Genomic DNA, 15,949 nt, shown 5'->3' with positions numbered 1-15,949 from the left:
GCACGCGACCATTCGACAACTCAACAAACACAAGCTTGGTCGAGCGAGTTAAGAGTTCATACGGGGGAAGGTCTGAGAGAACGCAAGCCCGTCTGCGGGGGGATGCCCGCTGCAGCATCAGGTAGGACCGAAGGCATTTGGATGGCGTTGTCATTTTTGAACATTTTTTCCTTCCTTTGTATTAGAGTCATTTGCGGGCGGAGAGAGCCTCGCGTGCCCCCGATTCGGGATGGCGAGGAGCAGCTGATGCCGGGCGCCGCCGCCGCCACCGCGTCGGCCGGCTGGGAGCGGCTGGAGCCCGGTCGGCCGCCCGCCACCGCCGCCATGCTGCGGCAGGCGCTGCACGCCGGCCTGAGCGGGGGCTTCCGCGCGCTGGGGCGCTCGGTGGCCGGCCAGCCGGTTCTGTTCGCCTCGGCGCCGCTGCTGCTGGCCGTCCTGCTGGGCGCCAGTTTCAGCCGCTACCGCGTGGAGGACGACGTGCAGGCGCTGCTGGCGCCCAAGCACAGCCTGGCCAAGATCGAGGGCAACCTGGTGGACAGCCTCTTCCCCCTCAATCACTCCAAACACGCCCTCTACTCGGACCTGCAGACGCCCGGACGCTACGGGCGCGTCATCGTGGCCGCGCGCCGGGGGAACCTCCTGGAGTCGCCGCTCCTCGACGACGTTCTCGAGGTACGTGCGTACGTACGTCTTATTAGAATTTGCAACGCATTATCTTTCAGGATTTTTTTTCTCACCAAAAATCCAACATTTTGGAAAAGAACATAACAGATTTGACCAAAAATTGACAAATGTGAAGCGGTTGCAAGTACGCACCATCAATGGTAGCCGAGGGGTTAAAGGAGAACCCCGTCGGGGTTGTTGCTAGGCAACCAAGCACGTGGAAGTTTAACACTCTCCCGTTGTCATGGCAACCGGGAACGACGGGTGGAGTGCTCTGCAACCCCCACACGTTAACTTTTCGATCCTTTTCAAGCTCAAATGATTCATTCCAAAAATATATAACATTAAAACATTTTATTTAAATAAATAAATAAATACATATCATGAGAAATACATTCCAAAAATAAAAATAGGAGAAAATGTAACTATACATTTAAAAAAAAAAAAAAAAAATCAAAAAATGACCTATTCAAAATATTTAAAAAAATTCCAACTGGCATAAAAACAATACATCCAATTTCAATAATTGATCATTAGACTGGTAAATGCAAAATCAGTTTTGGGGGTCTCAATTGAACCATTTACACTGACCGCCATTGACGACACTACTTTTCAGCTCCACCGCCTGATCTACCAGATGCGAGTGACGGCGCCCCCTAGCGGTCCCAGCAGCTTCAACTACTCCTTCTCGCACCTGTGCCTCCCGGACGACAAAAACGCCTGCATCGTGGACGACGTCATCCGCGCCCTGGAGGAGATGGCCGCCAAGACCGACGCCAACCGCTCGGCGCCGGCGCCCCCGCTGCGCTACCCCATCACCTCGCTGGCCGACGGCCGCCGCGCCTACATCGGCCACCAGCTGGGCGGCGTCCAAACCTGGCCCGGCGACGGTCAAGAGGTGCGCTCGGCCCGCGCGCTCCAGCTCACCTACTACCTGCGGGCGCGCGGCGGCCCGACGGAGGGCGCCGCCGCCCAGTGGGAGGAGGCCTTCTGCGCCCGGCTGCGGCGGTTCGCCGCGCTGCACCCGCGGCTGGCGCTCTACCCGGCCACGTCGGCGTCGCTGCGCGCCGACTTCCAGTTCTCCTCGGTGCTGGCGCGGGGCCCCCTGTTGGCCGGCCTGGGGTTGTGCGGCGCCCTGGCCGTGCTGTGCTGCTCCATGCGGGACTGCGTGCGTTCCAAGCCGTGGTTGGGCGTGCTGGCGTTGCTGTCCGTGGCGTTGGCGGGGCTGACGGCCGCCGGGATCCTCAACCTCAGCGGATCCACCTATAACTCCACCTACTTGGGGATACCTTTCGTGGTGCTGGGTGAGTCCAAACTGGCCGTCTTGAGTGAATCCATGGGAACGCCAATCATATAGAGATCATTTAGAGCAAGGGTGTCAGACTCGGGTTGGTTCGCGGGCCGCGTTAACGTCAACTCGATTTCACGTGGGCTGGACAATTTTAGATATATTTAGATATTTTTTTATATAAATGGATTAAAAGCCCTGAATATTCAGGTTTTTTTAATAGATCTAAAACAATGTTTATTTTAGCTTTTTTATATATATTTTTAGATTTTACAAAATGATTTTTGAACTAAAAACACAGAAAAAATTAATTACAAAATTACAATGATTGATTTAAAAAGGAAAATCAGGAAATTTAATATAGATCTATATTCATTTTAATTTGATCCTAAAACAGAAAGTCGGCACTCATCATTTACTTTCCCGGGCCACACAAAATGATGCGGCATGGCAGATTTGGCCCCCGGGCCGCCACTTTGACACACGTGATTTAGAGTGTTCGATCATGTCTTTGGAATGTGGGAGGAAACTGGAGTACCTGGAGAAAACCCACGCAGATCTGGATTTGAACCCAGGTCCCCCACCGTGAGGCCGACGGGCTAACCACTTATCCACCAGGCCGCCTACATCTATAGTATAAATCAAATTTTAATCTTGTATGTAGTTTTTGAGAATCTAAAATTGATGTTTTTTTCCCTACTGGTAAAATATTTGTCATTTTTTTCTAATTCCACCTGAAATCAAAAGTTTTCCGACACCTCCCCATTGACTTGGATAAGAAAGTGTTTGAAATATTTTGTCCCCGCCGCAGGTCACGGCCTGTTCGGCTCCTTCGAGATGCTGTCGTCGTGGCGACGCACCCGCGAAGACCAACACGTGAGGGAGCGCGTGGCCAGCGTCTTCGGCGACGTCATGCCGCGCTTTACGGGCTCCACGGCGCTCCACCTGGCCACGCTGGGCCTGGCCGCCTCACCGCTCACCAACATGGAGGCGGTGCGCCTCTTCTGCCGCGCCGCCGCGCTGGCGGTGGGCGTCAGCTACGCCTACACGCTGTCCTTCTACAGCTCCTGCCTGGTCCTGACCGGCTACCTGGAGACGGGCTACCGGCACGGCTGCTTCTGCCGACGGGTGCCCCGACGGGAGCGGCTGGACTCCAAGCCGGCCTGGTACCGTTGCCTCATGTACACGCGCTACCAGGACGAGGCGCAGGGCGCCTCCGGGTCGCCTCGGCTGCCGCACGCCCGCACCTACGTCCGGGCCGACCCCCCGGACGCCCGTCCCCGGGACTCGCATCTGCTGCTGGGCTGCGTGAGGCGCTGCTACGCCGACTGGATCACCAACACCTACGTCAAGCCCTTCGTGGTGCTCCTCTACCTGGTCTACGTCTCCTTTGGGCTCATGGGCTTCCTGCAGGTAAGACGCTAATGCTAACGGGCAACACGTCGCCGTGATCGTAGATGGGCCGAGGGCGCTCCAGATCGAGGGAGACCTGCCCGATACCAGAGTCGAGATCAGAACCGACACCCTTAAAGCCTGGAGACCGAGACCAGTCTTGAAAGCCAGAAGGCTCCTCAGGACATATTTTATAGTTATTGTGCCAATACCTTACTAAAATGCTAATGTCTTCATTATTGAGGGTACTCGGACGTTTGGTCGCCGGACGTTTGGTCGCCGGACGTTTGGTCGCCGGACGTTTGGTCGCCGGACGTTTGGTCGCCGGATGTTCGGTCGCCGGACGTTTGACAACATGACAGAGTTTACTGTTGAAACCAGCTCTCAAAATTATATTCATGAGAGAGAGAGTTTAATATCTAAATATCTACTGTTGAAACCAGCTTGCAAAATTATATTCACCCGGGCGACCAAACGTCCGGCGACCAAACGTCCGGGCGACCAAACGTCCGGGCGACCAAACGTCCGGGCGACCAAACGTCCGGGCGACCAAACGTCCGGGCGACCAAACGTCCAGTCACGGTTACTGAGGAGTACTAAGAAATAACTGGGAGATCTCAACCACTGAAAAAAAATGGCATCGGTGGAACACTAATATTTAGTAAATTAAAGTTGGTAGAAAGCACTTAAGCAGACAAAAACCTGTTAGCTTAATGCTAATATACTACAATGAAGGATATCACACAGAAACGACTACAAATGACAAATATCAAATGAGAGCAACTCCTACATTTATTGTTACTGTCAGTGAGTTAATTTTCTTTCCGAACGGCAGGATCGGTTTTGAGCCTCTGCCTTTGGTCTTCAGGTGGCCCAAGGCTCGGACCCCAGCGCCCTGGTGGCCACGGACACGGCCACCGTGTCGTACGCCCGCGCCCAGCAGCGCTACTTCAGCTCCTACTCCCCCGTCATCGGTTTCTACATCTACGAGAGCGCCCCCTACTGGAACGCCACGGTGCAGGGCGACCTGCTGGAGTACGCCAAGGGCTTCCAGCGCATCAGCTGGCTGGAGTCCTACCTGGCCTACCTGGCGGAGCGCAACCAGTCGGCCGCCCCGCCGCGGGAGAACTTCACCCGCACGCTCCGCCTGGACTTCCTGCGCGAGCCCCGCTTCGCCCACTTTGCCGACGACATCATCTTCGCCGAGCGGGGCCCCGGCGAGGAGCCCGACGTGGCGGCGTCCCGCATCTTCCTGGCCGCCAAGACCACGGAGAACAAGCGGCGGGAGATGTCGACGCTGCTGGACACCCTGCGCCGCCTGTCGCTCACGTCCCGCGTGCGCTTCCTCATCTTCAACCCGTCCTTCGTCTACCTGGACCGCTACGCCGCCGCCGTCAGCTCGCCGCTACGCCACTCCCTGCTGGCCGTCCTCTTCCTCCTGGGCGTGGCCTCCCTGGCCGTGGTGGAGCCCCTGGTCTCGGCGTGGTTGGGACTCACCCTCCTCTCGGTCCAGTTCGGCGTGGTGGGCTTCATGACGCTGTGGGGGGTGGAGCTAGACTGCGTGTCGGTGCCCTGCCTGATCCTGGCCCTGGGCCACGCCGCCGACTGCAGCGCGCCGCTGCTGTGCGGCTTCGCCGCCGGCCGTGGCGAGGGCCGCACCCGCTGGGTGCGCCTGGCCCTGGAGCGCCACGGCGTCCCCTCGCTCCAGGCCTTCCTGTGCTACGGCGCCGCCCTGGCGCCGGTGGGCTCGGTGCGCTCCAACCTGACGCGCACGCTCTTCCGCTGCCTGGCGCTGACGGCCGGATGCTCCGCCCTGCACGCGCTGGCCTTCCTGCCCGCCCTGCTCACCTTCCTGCCGCCGTCCAAGAGCCGAAGCCGGCGGGGCGAGGCGGAGGACGCGCCCCGCCGGGAGGTGGAATGCGTGGAGATGGACGGCGCTCCGGTGGTCGACCAGATCACCACCGTCTGAGCGCCATTTAAATACGGTGTCCGTGGCGACCGATCAGATTCAAAAAAAGAAAATGAAAATCATGCAGCTCTGGCCCAGAGACTTCCTCGATCCCGTCCTTCCCGCCTTAGACGTGCTAGCGTGCTTCATTTTAACGTGACGTGGCTCGGCGGCCATTTTGGTAGAGGTCGATGGAAATGAGTTTGTCACTCATTCGTCGATGACCAATCCGTTTGAAGTGTGAGCCTGCTGTGCCAGCAAATTGATGTTCCCGCATGGAGTGGATTGGATGTGTGTCTCCGTCAAGATTGAAAATCCAGCCTTACGCATCCCAAATAAGAATCATGTGTTCCCAATTCCATCTTGTAAGAAGCCATGTTTTCACGTCTAGGAGGGATGTTCCCAAGGCGACAGATTGGTCGCTCCGCGGCCCAAAATGAGCAAAGAGCCGAGCTTTTCGCTTGCTTTCAGTGTCCCAATACATTTGCCCCACTTGTGTATTTCTACTCTGATGTGGGACAAATTAAAGTCAGAAAGAAGCTCCAACTTTTGCTACTCCAAATGTTTCTTGATTTGCTATTATCATCATTACAGAAACATGTACTACTCGAAACATTTGACGTCTCAGGTGAGCTTCCGCGCCCTCTTGAGTTGACTTCCCGCAGTAGATGTTAGCTTTTTTCCCCCAAAATGACCGCCTGAAATGTGTTTTTTAGAGTCTTTCTCCACCAGGAATCCCATTGGTCGCTCAGCCCCAGGCACGATAACATTGCTGCCTTTATCATTTCTCGCATACTTGAGCAGAGTCAAATCAAGACTTAATACTCCATCCAGGAACCGTCTGGACCTGCATCCTGTAGCCACAGCTGTTTCCCTCCAGTCATGCTGGGAACTCCACTCAACTGAAAAAACCTTTAGACGATAAAAACAAGATAAAATTGTAGACTTTGGGCCCAAAAATGTACAGAAAAAAAATCCCAATGTCCTAACGAGTGACCTGAAAACGCCCCCAACTTATGAGAAAGTCATGCTAGAAATTGCATTTTCTATGACACAGTTGTTTTCCAGATGACCAATGCTAAGAGATGAAGTAGGAATGGGCGGAGCGACTCCGCCCCCATACTGCCACCGCCCCCCCAACGGCATCTATCCGACAGACAAGTCGTTTTGATTGAAGAGCGCAACTCAGTTCCTCCGTTCACTCGGCAAAGACGTCCACATGGCGAAACTTCTTCTCCGACTCGGAACAAAATGCAGCCGAGGCGCGCCAAAACAATCAGGTAAAACCATTTTTCTTCCCCTTATCATCTCGTTTACCTTTGGCCAAAAGGTAAACATAGCGTGACCGGGCGTTCACACGAGACGGTGAGATTTTGTCACGCGATACGGCCCAATACCGAGCGAGAGGCTCGACTTGTTCGGGACAATGAAGTGGCGAACAATAGCCCGCCAGTGATGGAAACGTGAACGCGGCCTTGGCGGTGGCACCTCTGCCCCGGGGTCTGGGGGCCGGCTACGAGGTGTTGGGATCCCAGACACCGGAGAAGAGAAATCTGATCATAATATTCGGGAGTCGTGGTGTCGGATTCCCTGAAGAATCCAATTTAAGGTCACCTGTTGAAGACATTGCGCGAATCCAAGCATGTCATCTGATGTTTGGTGGGACCAGGTCTCGAGGGTTTCTCGCAAAAGTCTTGGTCACGGTGACTTCAGGACTCTAATAGCCTGGCCCCGAGCACTCCGATTGGTCACGCCAGGAACCATCGAAACCAGACATTTGATTGATCCATTGGCGGTTTTCACCATGGGTCAATCGCCCTAATCCAGATACTTTTGTGTTCCCAGAAAAATGAGCCGTTGGCGACCAAAAGAAAGACGGAGGTCCCTTTTCCTCCGAATCCTCGTCGGCTTCTGTTTGGGAGCTTCTCCAGTCACAGGTACAAATTCCCCTTCCCACCCAGTCCAGCTCTGGAGCTAAACCAGTTGGAGGCATCATTTGGTGGCCTTGAAATAGGACATTTTGAAATGTTTTTGCCGCTTGCTTGCCTTTTCGTTGGCTTTGGCGGAAAACCCACGTTTTGTGTCCTCTCTCAAAGCATTGGGTTACTTCCTGGGTGACACCAAGGCGGTGCTGAACGGCTGCGAGGACCACTGGACCCTGCAGGACAGCACTCCGCTCCCGTCGCTCTCCCAGATGAGCGTTTGTCTCGATGTCCGGGTGATGGCTCCCGGAGCGTGGGTGGGCTTCTCTTACAGCTCGCCGCATGCCCCCAAACCCGAACTGGGCCTGGAGGGCGACGGGGGCGCGCTGTACGGGTGGCTGCTGGGGGTCCGGCACCGCTTCCACGTCAGTCTGGCCACGGGACGTTGGCACAGGGTGTGTCTGCGCAGGGACGTCGGCGGGAACTCCTTCAGTCTGGAGGTAACGCCACGCCACGCCACTCGAACTGACCCCGGTTCCGTCCTAACCGACGACATCTTCTGGTTTTCAGCTGGCCGGCCGTCTGGTGGCCAAGCGGACGGTCGTGGCCCGGGCCGTCCCCCCGTCGGGGTCCTTGTGGCTGGGCTGCCGTCCTCGCCGGCGTCCACCCGGCGCCGCCCTGGGCAAGGTGGAGATCTACATGTTCCGCGTGTGGGACGACCTGGCCCGTCGCGGCGCCTGCGAGGACGGCGGCGTGGTGGGTTGGAACTCCCGCTTCTGGGGCGTCACCAGCCCCCGGGCTCGGCAGATGGACCCCCACCTCCCCTGTGGTCAGTCCCTTTTTTGGCCAGACGAGTTGGCACACTGAATTTTGAACCTGCATCTTTGTGGTTTTTAGCGGAGACGCCAGAATATGGAGGCTCCACCTCCTCCCCTTCGACGTCATCGACCGATAGCCGCCACAGCGATTCTCAGTCGACCGCGGCGTCACCTGGTGGCCACCTGGGAGTCAAATTCCCCGCCGCTGATCCCATAAGGGACATCGCCACGTCATCATCTCCCGCCACCGGCTTGGATGGCATCACATCTCCGGCTCCCAGTTCAGCGCCGCTCTTTGATCCCATTTCAAGTAGATCACCGACACGTGCGCGCTTATTAACATCGGCTAACAATGTATTACTGAAAAATTGGACTCCAGCCTTCCTCAATGACACGTCACACTCTTACCTTACCACGACGTCATCTTCATCAGCCTACATTAAGACGACACGCTACAACGTTCACGTTCCAAATGACACAACCGTCAACATCATGACGCAAATTTTACCCGCATCTTCCGACAACGTCCTTGACAACAACATAACTACTTCCAGGACAGTACCACCCCTCCTCAAACACCCATCACTTTACAACTTAGCGACACCATCTTTGACATCGGAATATAGCACCCAAACTACACTCAAAAATGCCACCCAACTTCCAAATGAGCAAATGGCATACAAGGTCAGCACTAATTCTTTACCGCCATCGGCCAACCCGCGTGAGTACAAAGTCACTCCAGTAAATACAAAAACAGCCTTCAAAGACACGGCACAATCCCAGCAACTATTACCACTTATTACTAATACAACTACGACAACTATGACTAATAAAATACTTGAGTCCAATTTAAGTACCATAACGCCCCTCATTAAAGACACGTCACTACTACCACTCACTATGACTAATCCACTTAACTCCAATGTAACCGCTGTAACACCTTCCATCAAAGACACGTCAGAAGCCCACCAACAGCCCCCACTTAGTGTCAGGCATGACAACAACAAATCTGATAACACTTCCACAACGATAACAACCTTCATCAAAGACACGTCACCAGCCAACCGCCCACTAACACGTACTAATACTCCTACTACTCTTACTGACAAAACACTTGCCAACCATTTGACTTCAGTAATAACACCCCTCATCAACGACACATCCCAAGCCGGCCAAGTACAACCACTTACAATAACATCAACAACGCACACAAAATACCCACCGAAAGCCAATTTAACAACACTAGCAACAAAAATACCTCTCCAAGACACCCCGCCTACCAACCCAAGTACGCAATTTTCGGAATCCGCTGATGTCACGACGACACCCAAAGTAGTCTACGACAACCACCCAACCCCATACGTCACAACGACACTCACGATAAACTTGAATGAAACTACAGCAAGACACCTCATCAAAGACACATCGCCATTCAACTTTACGACAGTTTCCCCCAAATCTTTTGGCCACCCGACGACACACGATCGCGACAACGCCTTCTCAGTATCCACCCTCAAAGATTCCGACGCGGAAGTGGTTTTAAATACAACCATTGGAGCCCCCCGTGAACTTTTGGCAAGGATTCTGACCACGACCGAACTTTCGCCAAGCAACAACGTCGCTTCCCTAAATGGTGAGATGAACGAAACGACTACGGCGCCGCCTTCGGGTATCAACACTGTGAAAAACCTGGAAGAGCAAGCGAAGATACTCCTGGAAAGAACCTGGGATCCATCTCAGCTCAACTCCTCTCAGGTAAGAACCGAATCCTAAAGAACCAAACGTGGTTCCACCAAATCTTAATGCCACGGTTGACATGGCAGGTGGCGCAACTGGTGTGGGAACTGGAACAACTTGTGCACGCGCCGACTGTTTCGGAAGCGTTGGCCGAGAAGATCGTGGGAATTGTTAGCAACCTGATGGACTGCGATCCTCTAGCCCTCGTCGCGTCTTGCATCAAGTACCGTTCACGCAAATATGTCCCTTTTAAAAACAAATGAACCAGAAAATGTTCATTTCATTTCAATAGGCTGATCAACTTGGTCGAGGACTTGACCCTCAAGTTGCTGGTCGGCGACGTCCCCGCCGTCGTCCCGTCCCGTTCTCTGGTTCTGGCCGTCCGCAAAGTGAACGGGAGCGATTTTCCCGAGACCTGGCTTAACATCTTCGGCACCGGCGATGTACAGGTAGCGACGCCGTAGTCGTTCTCGTACGGCGACGACAAAACGCTGACTCGTTAGTTTTTTCCCTACAGATGGAGGGCGCCGTCGGCGCCAGGAAGTGGGATTCCACCGCGGCTTCTGTCTATCTGCCGTCCTCCATCACGGCGGCCATGAGCGACGATGAGAAAAAGCAGATTGACAGGGTCCAGTTCACCTTCTATACCAAACCCGTCCTATTCCAGGTGCTTTCTTCTGCTCAACGTATTCGTCTTAACGGATCCAATTACGACACAAAACCTGTGTCTTGATTCCAGGACTCGACGTTGAGCAATCAAACCGCGGTCAGCCCCGTGTTAGCATCCAGCATTAGCAACATGTCCATCGGCAACCTGAGCGACAACATTCGGTTCACCATCCGAAACAGTCCACATGTAAACGTGAGTTGCCCCGAGCAGTAAAATGGTTGAGCCCGTTTTTTTTTAACGTCTTGTCTTCTCTTTGATCGGCAGGTAAACTCCAAGGCGATTTGCGTCTTTTGGGACTTTGATGTGAACGGTGAGTGGCTTATTAAAACAGAGATTAGATTGGAAATGCTTTCAGGTGAAGTGTTTTGGGTTCTGTTTTCAGGCGGCGGAGGCGGTTGGAGCTCCGACGGATGCGTGGTGGTGAGCGCCACCTGGTGGGGGACCACGTGCAGCTGCAACCACCTCACTGCCTTCGCTATACTGCTGGTCAGGGCGTATTTTATCCGTTTGACAAAATTGGACAAACGCAGAATTCAATATTTTCCTAATAACCAATCCACGACACGTTCTCTATCAGGACCTCTCCAGGGGCGGGATTATCGACCCCCATCAGGCCCAAATTCTCACCTTTGTCACTTACATGGGATGCGGACTTTCCTCCATTTTCCTCGCCGCCACCTTGTTGACCTACCTTTGTTTTGCGTAAGCCTGATTAAACGGACAGCCATAAACGAAGCGAGTTAATTCATCACAAGTCCATTTCCTTTGCGACCTCACAGGAAGTTACTTCGCGACATCCCCGCCAAAATTCTGGTCCAGCTCTGCTCCTCGCTCCTCCTCCTCAACCTGGCGTACCTCCTCGACGGTTGGCTGGCTCGATACCCGGCCCGCGGACTTTGCGTCAGCACGGCTTTCTTCCTGCACTACTTCCTGCTCACGTCCTTCACGTGGGCGGGGCTGGAAGCCCTGCACATGTACTTGAGCATCGTACGGGTTTTCACGCCCTACCTCAGCAGATACATGCTAAAGTTCTCGCTCATTGGCTGGGGGATTCCGGCCTTGGTGGTGGTGGTGGTCATCTCGGTGGACAAAGATAACTACGGTCTGGTTTCTTACGGACGGTACGAGGACGGCGCTTCGGGTGGTGACTTGTAAGTCCTCCCGTCGTCGTCATCTCAGCACTTTTATCCGCATTTTCATTCACTTTTCAAAAAAATCTCACAGCTGCTGGCTACGTAGCGACGTAGCATTCTACGTGGGCGTGGTGGCATATTTCCTGGTGGTGTTCGCCTCTTGCCTGCTGGTCTTCGGGGTGGTCATGGCGCAGCTGCGGCGCATCAAGAAGCAGAACCCGCATAACCAGTCGCCCCATCGCGGACTGGTGGCCGACTTGAGAAGCATCGCCGGGCTGGTGGCGCTGCTCGGACTCGCTTGGGGATTCGCGCTGTTCGCCTGGGGGCCGCTCTACTTGCCCTTTGTGTACCTCTTCACCGTTTTTAACTCGCTACAAGGTTATTACGACACCTAAATTATGTCACAAAATCTCAGTCTAAATCACAAATGTTTTTTTTCCCATCTGGAATATTTACAAAGAAACATCCCGCAGATTCAAAAATAGTTTCATCCTCCAAACTAACACTAAAAAGCTACGTCATCGCATCTTTCTACACAAAGCAAAAAATCATCAACTGCCCCTTACCTACACTGTCCAGCATCTACAAAGAGAGAGTTGTAGCAAAATCAGTGACACAAGTCCTAAAGATGTGTTCATAGCCTGTCTGAAACCAGAAAAAAACATTTTCTTTATAAACGAGATCTCTAGAATCATTAAAAACAAATTAAAATCCACTTTAGCTATTGGTTTTCAGCACTAGTCCTAGCGTGCTAGCATAGAAACCTTAAATTCAAACAGTACCAGAATTAGAGACACCTGAAACCTGTATGATGTGCATAATATGTATAGAAATGATGTATGAATCCCTTCCTGTAGGTTTTTTTGTCTTTGTGTTCCACTGCGCCTGCAAGGAGAACGTTCGCAGGCAGTGGAGAACATACCTGTGCTGCGGGCGTTTGCGATTGGCTGAAAATTCAGGTGATTCCATGCTTTTTTTAGACACAGTTGAAAAAAAACCTGGAAAACAGGGAAGTGATGTCTAAAATTGTTGCAGAATGGAGTCGGACGGCCACTCGGGAGAAGCGTAACCTCTCTGTGACGTCTTCGGCCCGCCAGCTGGCCTCTCGGAGTTCCTCGCTCGTCAGCAACTGTACCAATAGTAGCGGTAGGTATGCATCTACGAGGCTGGGATCGAGGTTTTTAATGTTCTCGTCTCTGCAGGTTCAGCTTTTGCCGATAGCGGAGTGTCAGAAGGTTCTGGTTGCGACGTGGTCCTCAATGAGTTTCAGAGAAAGACTGCCGAAATTTTGGATGCTTCAACTAGATAACAGCAAGACTGCTTTTAGGTTGCTGGAATAAACGGCATCCAGTTGAAATACAGTTATATCCTTTGCAAATAATATAATTAAATTCATCAGAAGTTTTAAGTTCATTAGTCTGACTTTTTTTTGATCAACGTTTGCATGCTCATGTTTATCAAGTGCTGAGATTCTGAATGACATTTTATTATACAATGTACCACTTTATTCTCCATTCCTTAACTCCTGCGACTTCAAATTGTTGAGTCTTTTCCAGCAAAAGTCTTGAATTAATACATTTATATCATTCCACATTTAAAATAACCTGCTATTTAAGTAAATCTAATTTTGTCAGCTCCTTTTTCAATACGATGGAAATGTTCGTCCCAAAATATACTGGTTGTAATTATATGGTCAACCGCTAGGGGGAGATATACCTCTTTGTTGTGTTTGCGCGAAGAAGAAAAACAGGAAGTGCGTTTGAACTAACACAGGTGTTCTTTTTAATTATCTCAATCCCGCAACAATGTTATTTACTGTCTTCTACAACAACATAATGCAATTACTGTAAGTTATTTGTCGCATAAGCACTTTTCGGACATAATTTGTGATTTCAAATGATAAGTTAGTTAGAAAAAAAACGGTTTTGCGGCGTACCTGTTGGTTATGTCTAGTTTTGCCAACGTCGCATTTTACGCAAACAATTCGCTATTAAAATGAGTGTGTATACACATGGGTATGCTTGCTAATGTGTATTTTATGTCATTTTAATTAGTTACTCTCTTCATTAGTCGTGTAAACATACTGACGGTCATGAATGTTGCGTTTAAGTTTATATAATTACGAACGTCGTAATGAAACGTGGCCGTTAACTATGTATTGACCAAGTTTTGACTTGAATATTCTTATTTATGTTATTATTAGATATGAATTATCCCACATCAGTTGTGTCTTTTGTATTTTCTTTTTTCCACACAAGGCGTCGTAGTCATAAAAACGAAATGCTACAATTCCTTAAAATTGTCTTAAAAGCTAACATGCAAATGGAACGATATCAAAAACATGTTTTTTGTTTTGTTTTAGGAATTCCTGGAACATGAAATGATGAAAAATATGAAGCTATATGAAGAAAACAACATGAATGGGTAATTTGAACCTATTATTATATATTATTTCATGTTTCATTTGATTATCTACTTGTAAGTTGAATCACAATTGCACTATTTTTAAATCCTAACTCAAGTCCAGTTACTGAACCACATCAAATCCATTTCAATTGGGATGAATGACTACAATTGTTTCGCTGCCATTGACAGCCAATTGGTTTTGACTTCCAGCCCTCCCAGTCAAAATCACTTGGAACTCTATTGCTCTTAATAGCAGGCCATGAGTTACTCTACAATTTTTTGCTGTCAAGGGCTTAAACTTTCTATCCCTCAGTAAAGCGTCAACACCCGTCAAGGTCTAACAATCCCCCAACGTGTCCATCTGACCTGTCTGATTAAAATCTGAGGAAGTGCAAGGCTACGGCAGTTACGCTTGTGATTGCGGTCCTTGCCCCAACGGCTCTTTCCGTATCAATGATTTCTCGCTCCCACTCGACTGCTAAGCGTTTTGGCGTAACACGCCAGCTAGCACGAGGCCTGAACGGATTACATCCCGGTCCCCCATTGGACTTCCGGTACTCCACTCCCACCCGGGACTCGTTAAAGCGACGCTCAGAGTGAAAAGCTCTTCAATCCAAGGCTGGGAATCAACCGTACAGAACGAGCGACCGCCTTCAAACTTCCATTATCGTCGGCTGATGTTTTTTTGTTGTTGCTTAGAAACCGAGGTTGACTGACTGCATCAATAACAAAGGGATAGAGCAGGGGTAGGGAAACTATGGCTCGCGAGCCATATGTGGTTCCTATGATGACTTAACCTGTAAGCTAAAATGTAGCTCTAGTATCGCTCTAATCATATTTTTTTTAGACTCCTTTGTGAATGCATACTCTCATTTATACTCATTGATTAGCATCATTGAATTGGATGCTTTTATTGTCATTATACAAGTATAATGAGATTTAAAGCTTCACCATGCAGTGCAAAAATAACAATAACAAACAAACAGCCAAATAAATAATCAATAAATAAGTAGTCAACAACATAAATAAGTTGGGAAGTACACGAATAACAACAGCAGCAAATAAATAAATAATAAATACATAATCAATACATAAGTAATAATTAGCCAACATAACAACTAGTCAACATCATAATGTTCTTAAAATAATGCTGCACACATTTTCATGTATTTTTACTTTTGGCTCTCAAAGAATAACATTTAAAAATATAATTTGTTTTTAGCGCTCCGTCAAAAAAGTTTCACACCCCTGCGATAGAGGGCGCTATTCTGAAGGTGTAGAAAATGAGAAGTGTTGCTCTACATACAAATTTGATTCATGTCAAAGCAAAAAGTCAATTATCAGTAATGAATGACTAAAGTCTCTCGGCTTCTTTGGAATCTCGTTCCATTTTCAGCTTTCGCCACGTCGGCAAAAGACGAGGCTTTCCCGTCGCCCCACCGCGTCGATCGCCACATTCCCGACGCGCTCGCCGGCGGCCGCGTCACGACACCAATTTGCACTCGAGTGGAACGACAAATGAAATGACGCTAGCGGGGCGGAATGAATAGAAGAAAAAAAACGTTGAGTGGAGGAAGATTGATGGCGCGCACATCTCCGCGCTCGCCATTTAGCATTTTTTTTCCTACCTCTAAGTAGCCCTTGAGCGATTTATCTCATTTTCAAAGCGTTTGAATGACGAAAATAATGCTTGTGGCCTGTGATCGAGGAGGAAATTGAGCATGAGACAACACGCGCTAAATCTAGACGTCCTAATATATTATTCAAAACTTGTCCATAGGTCTGATAGCAAAGGCCAAACATCCATATTTCATCAAACATCCTCTTTCTGATGTGCTACACAACACCTGTCATGGATCATGCTTGTTTCTAACATGTCATTAATGTTTTAAGGTGGCCAGAAAACAGGCGGTGGAGGTCCCGCAAACGTTGGCGGTGGACCACCGGAAAGAACGCCGATCTGCTCGAGCGG

At 50.7% G+C, this 15,949-nt stretch overlaps 3 protein-coding genes across 4 annotated transcripts; all 3 read left to right on the top strand.

Annotated features, from left to right (window-relative positions):
• On the top strand, window positions 1-5,837 carry ptchd1 (patched domain containing 1). Of its 2 annotated transcripts, XM_077623963.1 has the most exons (6): window positions 1-121; window positions 188-672; window positions 1,280-1,967; window positions 2,763-2,944; window positions 3,016-3,364; window positions 4,212-5,837. In XM_077623963.1, exons 1-6 carry the CDS (start codon window positions 103-105, stop codon window positions 5,321-5,323), a joined length of 2,835 nt encoding a protein of 944 aa, XP_077480089.1. In that variant the 5' UTR covers window positions 1-102; the 3' UTR covers window positions 5,324-5,837. The 2 variants fall into 2 exon arrangements, with proteins under 2 accessions (XP_077480089.1, XP_077480088.1); XM_077623962.1 differs by having other exon boundaries at window positions 2,763-3,364.
• Window positions 5,838-5,989: 152 nt separating this feature from the next.
• Window positions 5,990-9,668, top strand: LOC144092136 (uncharacterized). The gene is made up of 6 exons (XM_077624924.1): window positions 5,990-6,571; window positions 7,137-7,228; window positions 7,388-7,713; window positions 7,784-8,042; window positions 8,111-8,772; window positions 9,612-9,668. The coding sequence occupies exons 1-6, from the start codon at window positions 6,543-6,545 to the stop codon at window positions 9,666-9,668; spliced, it is 1,425 nt and encodes a 474-aa protein (XP_077481050.1). The 5' UTR covers window positions 5,990-6,542.
• LOC144091543 (adhesion G-protein coupled receptor G2-like) lies at window positions 9,178-15,949 on the top strand. The gene is made up of 14 exons (XM_077623967.1): window positions 9,178-9,786; window positions 9,855-9,991; window positions 10,061-10,217; window positions 10,286-10,435; window positions 10,508-10,630; window positions 10,703-10,748; window positions 10,821-10,924; window positions 11,016-11,140; window positions 11,218-11,589; window positions 11,663-11,949; window positions 12,429-12,530; window positions 12,607-12,717; window positions 12,774-13,995; window positions 15,871-15,949. The coding sequence occupies exons 1-13, from the start codon at window positions 9,670-9,672 to the stop codon at window positions 12,878-12,880; spliced, it is 1,938 nt and encodes a 645-aa protein (XP_077480093.1). The 5' UTR covers window positions 9,178-9,669; the 3' UTR covers window positions 12,881-13,995; window positions 15,871-15,949.

Source organism: Stigmatopora argus, chromosome 17, assembly GCF_051989625.1.
Source record: "Stigmatopora argus isolate UIUO_Sarg chromosome 17, RoL_Sarg_1.0, whole genome shotgun sequence".
NCBI lineage: Eukaryota > Metazoa > Chordata > Actinopteri > Syngnathiformes > Syngnathidae > Stigmatopora > Stigmatopora argus.
The sequence above is the reverse complement of the archived record's forward strand: the minus strand, read 5'-3'. Positions and strand labels throughout refer to the sequence as shown.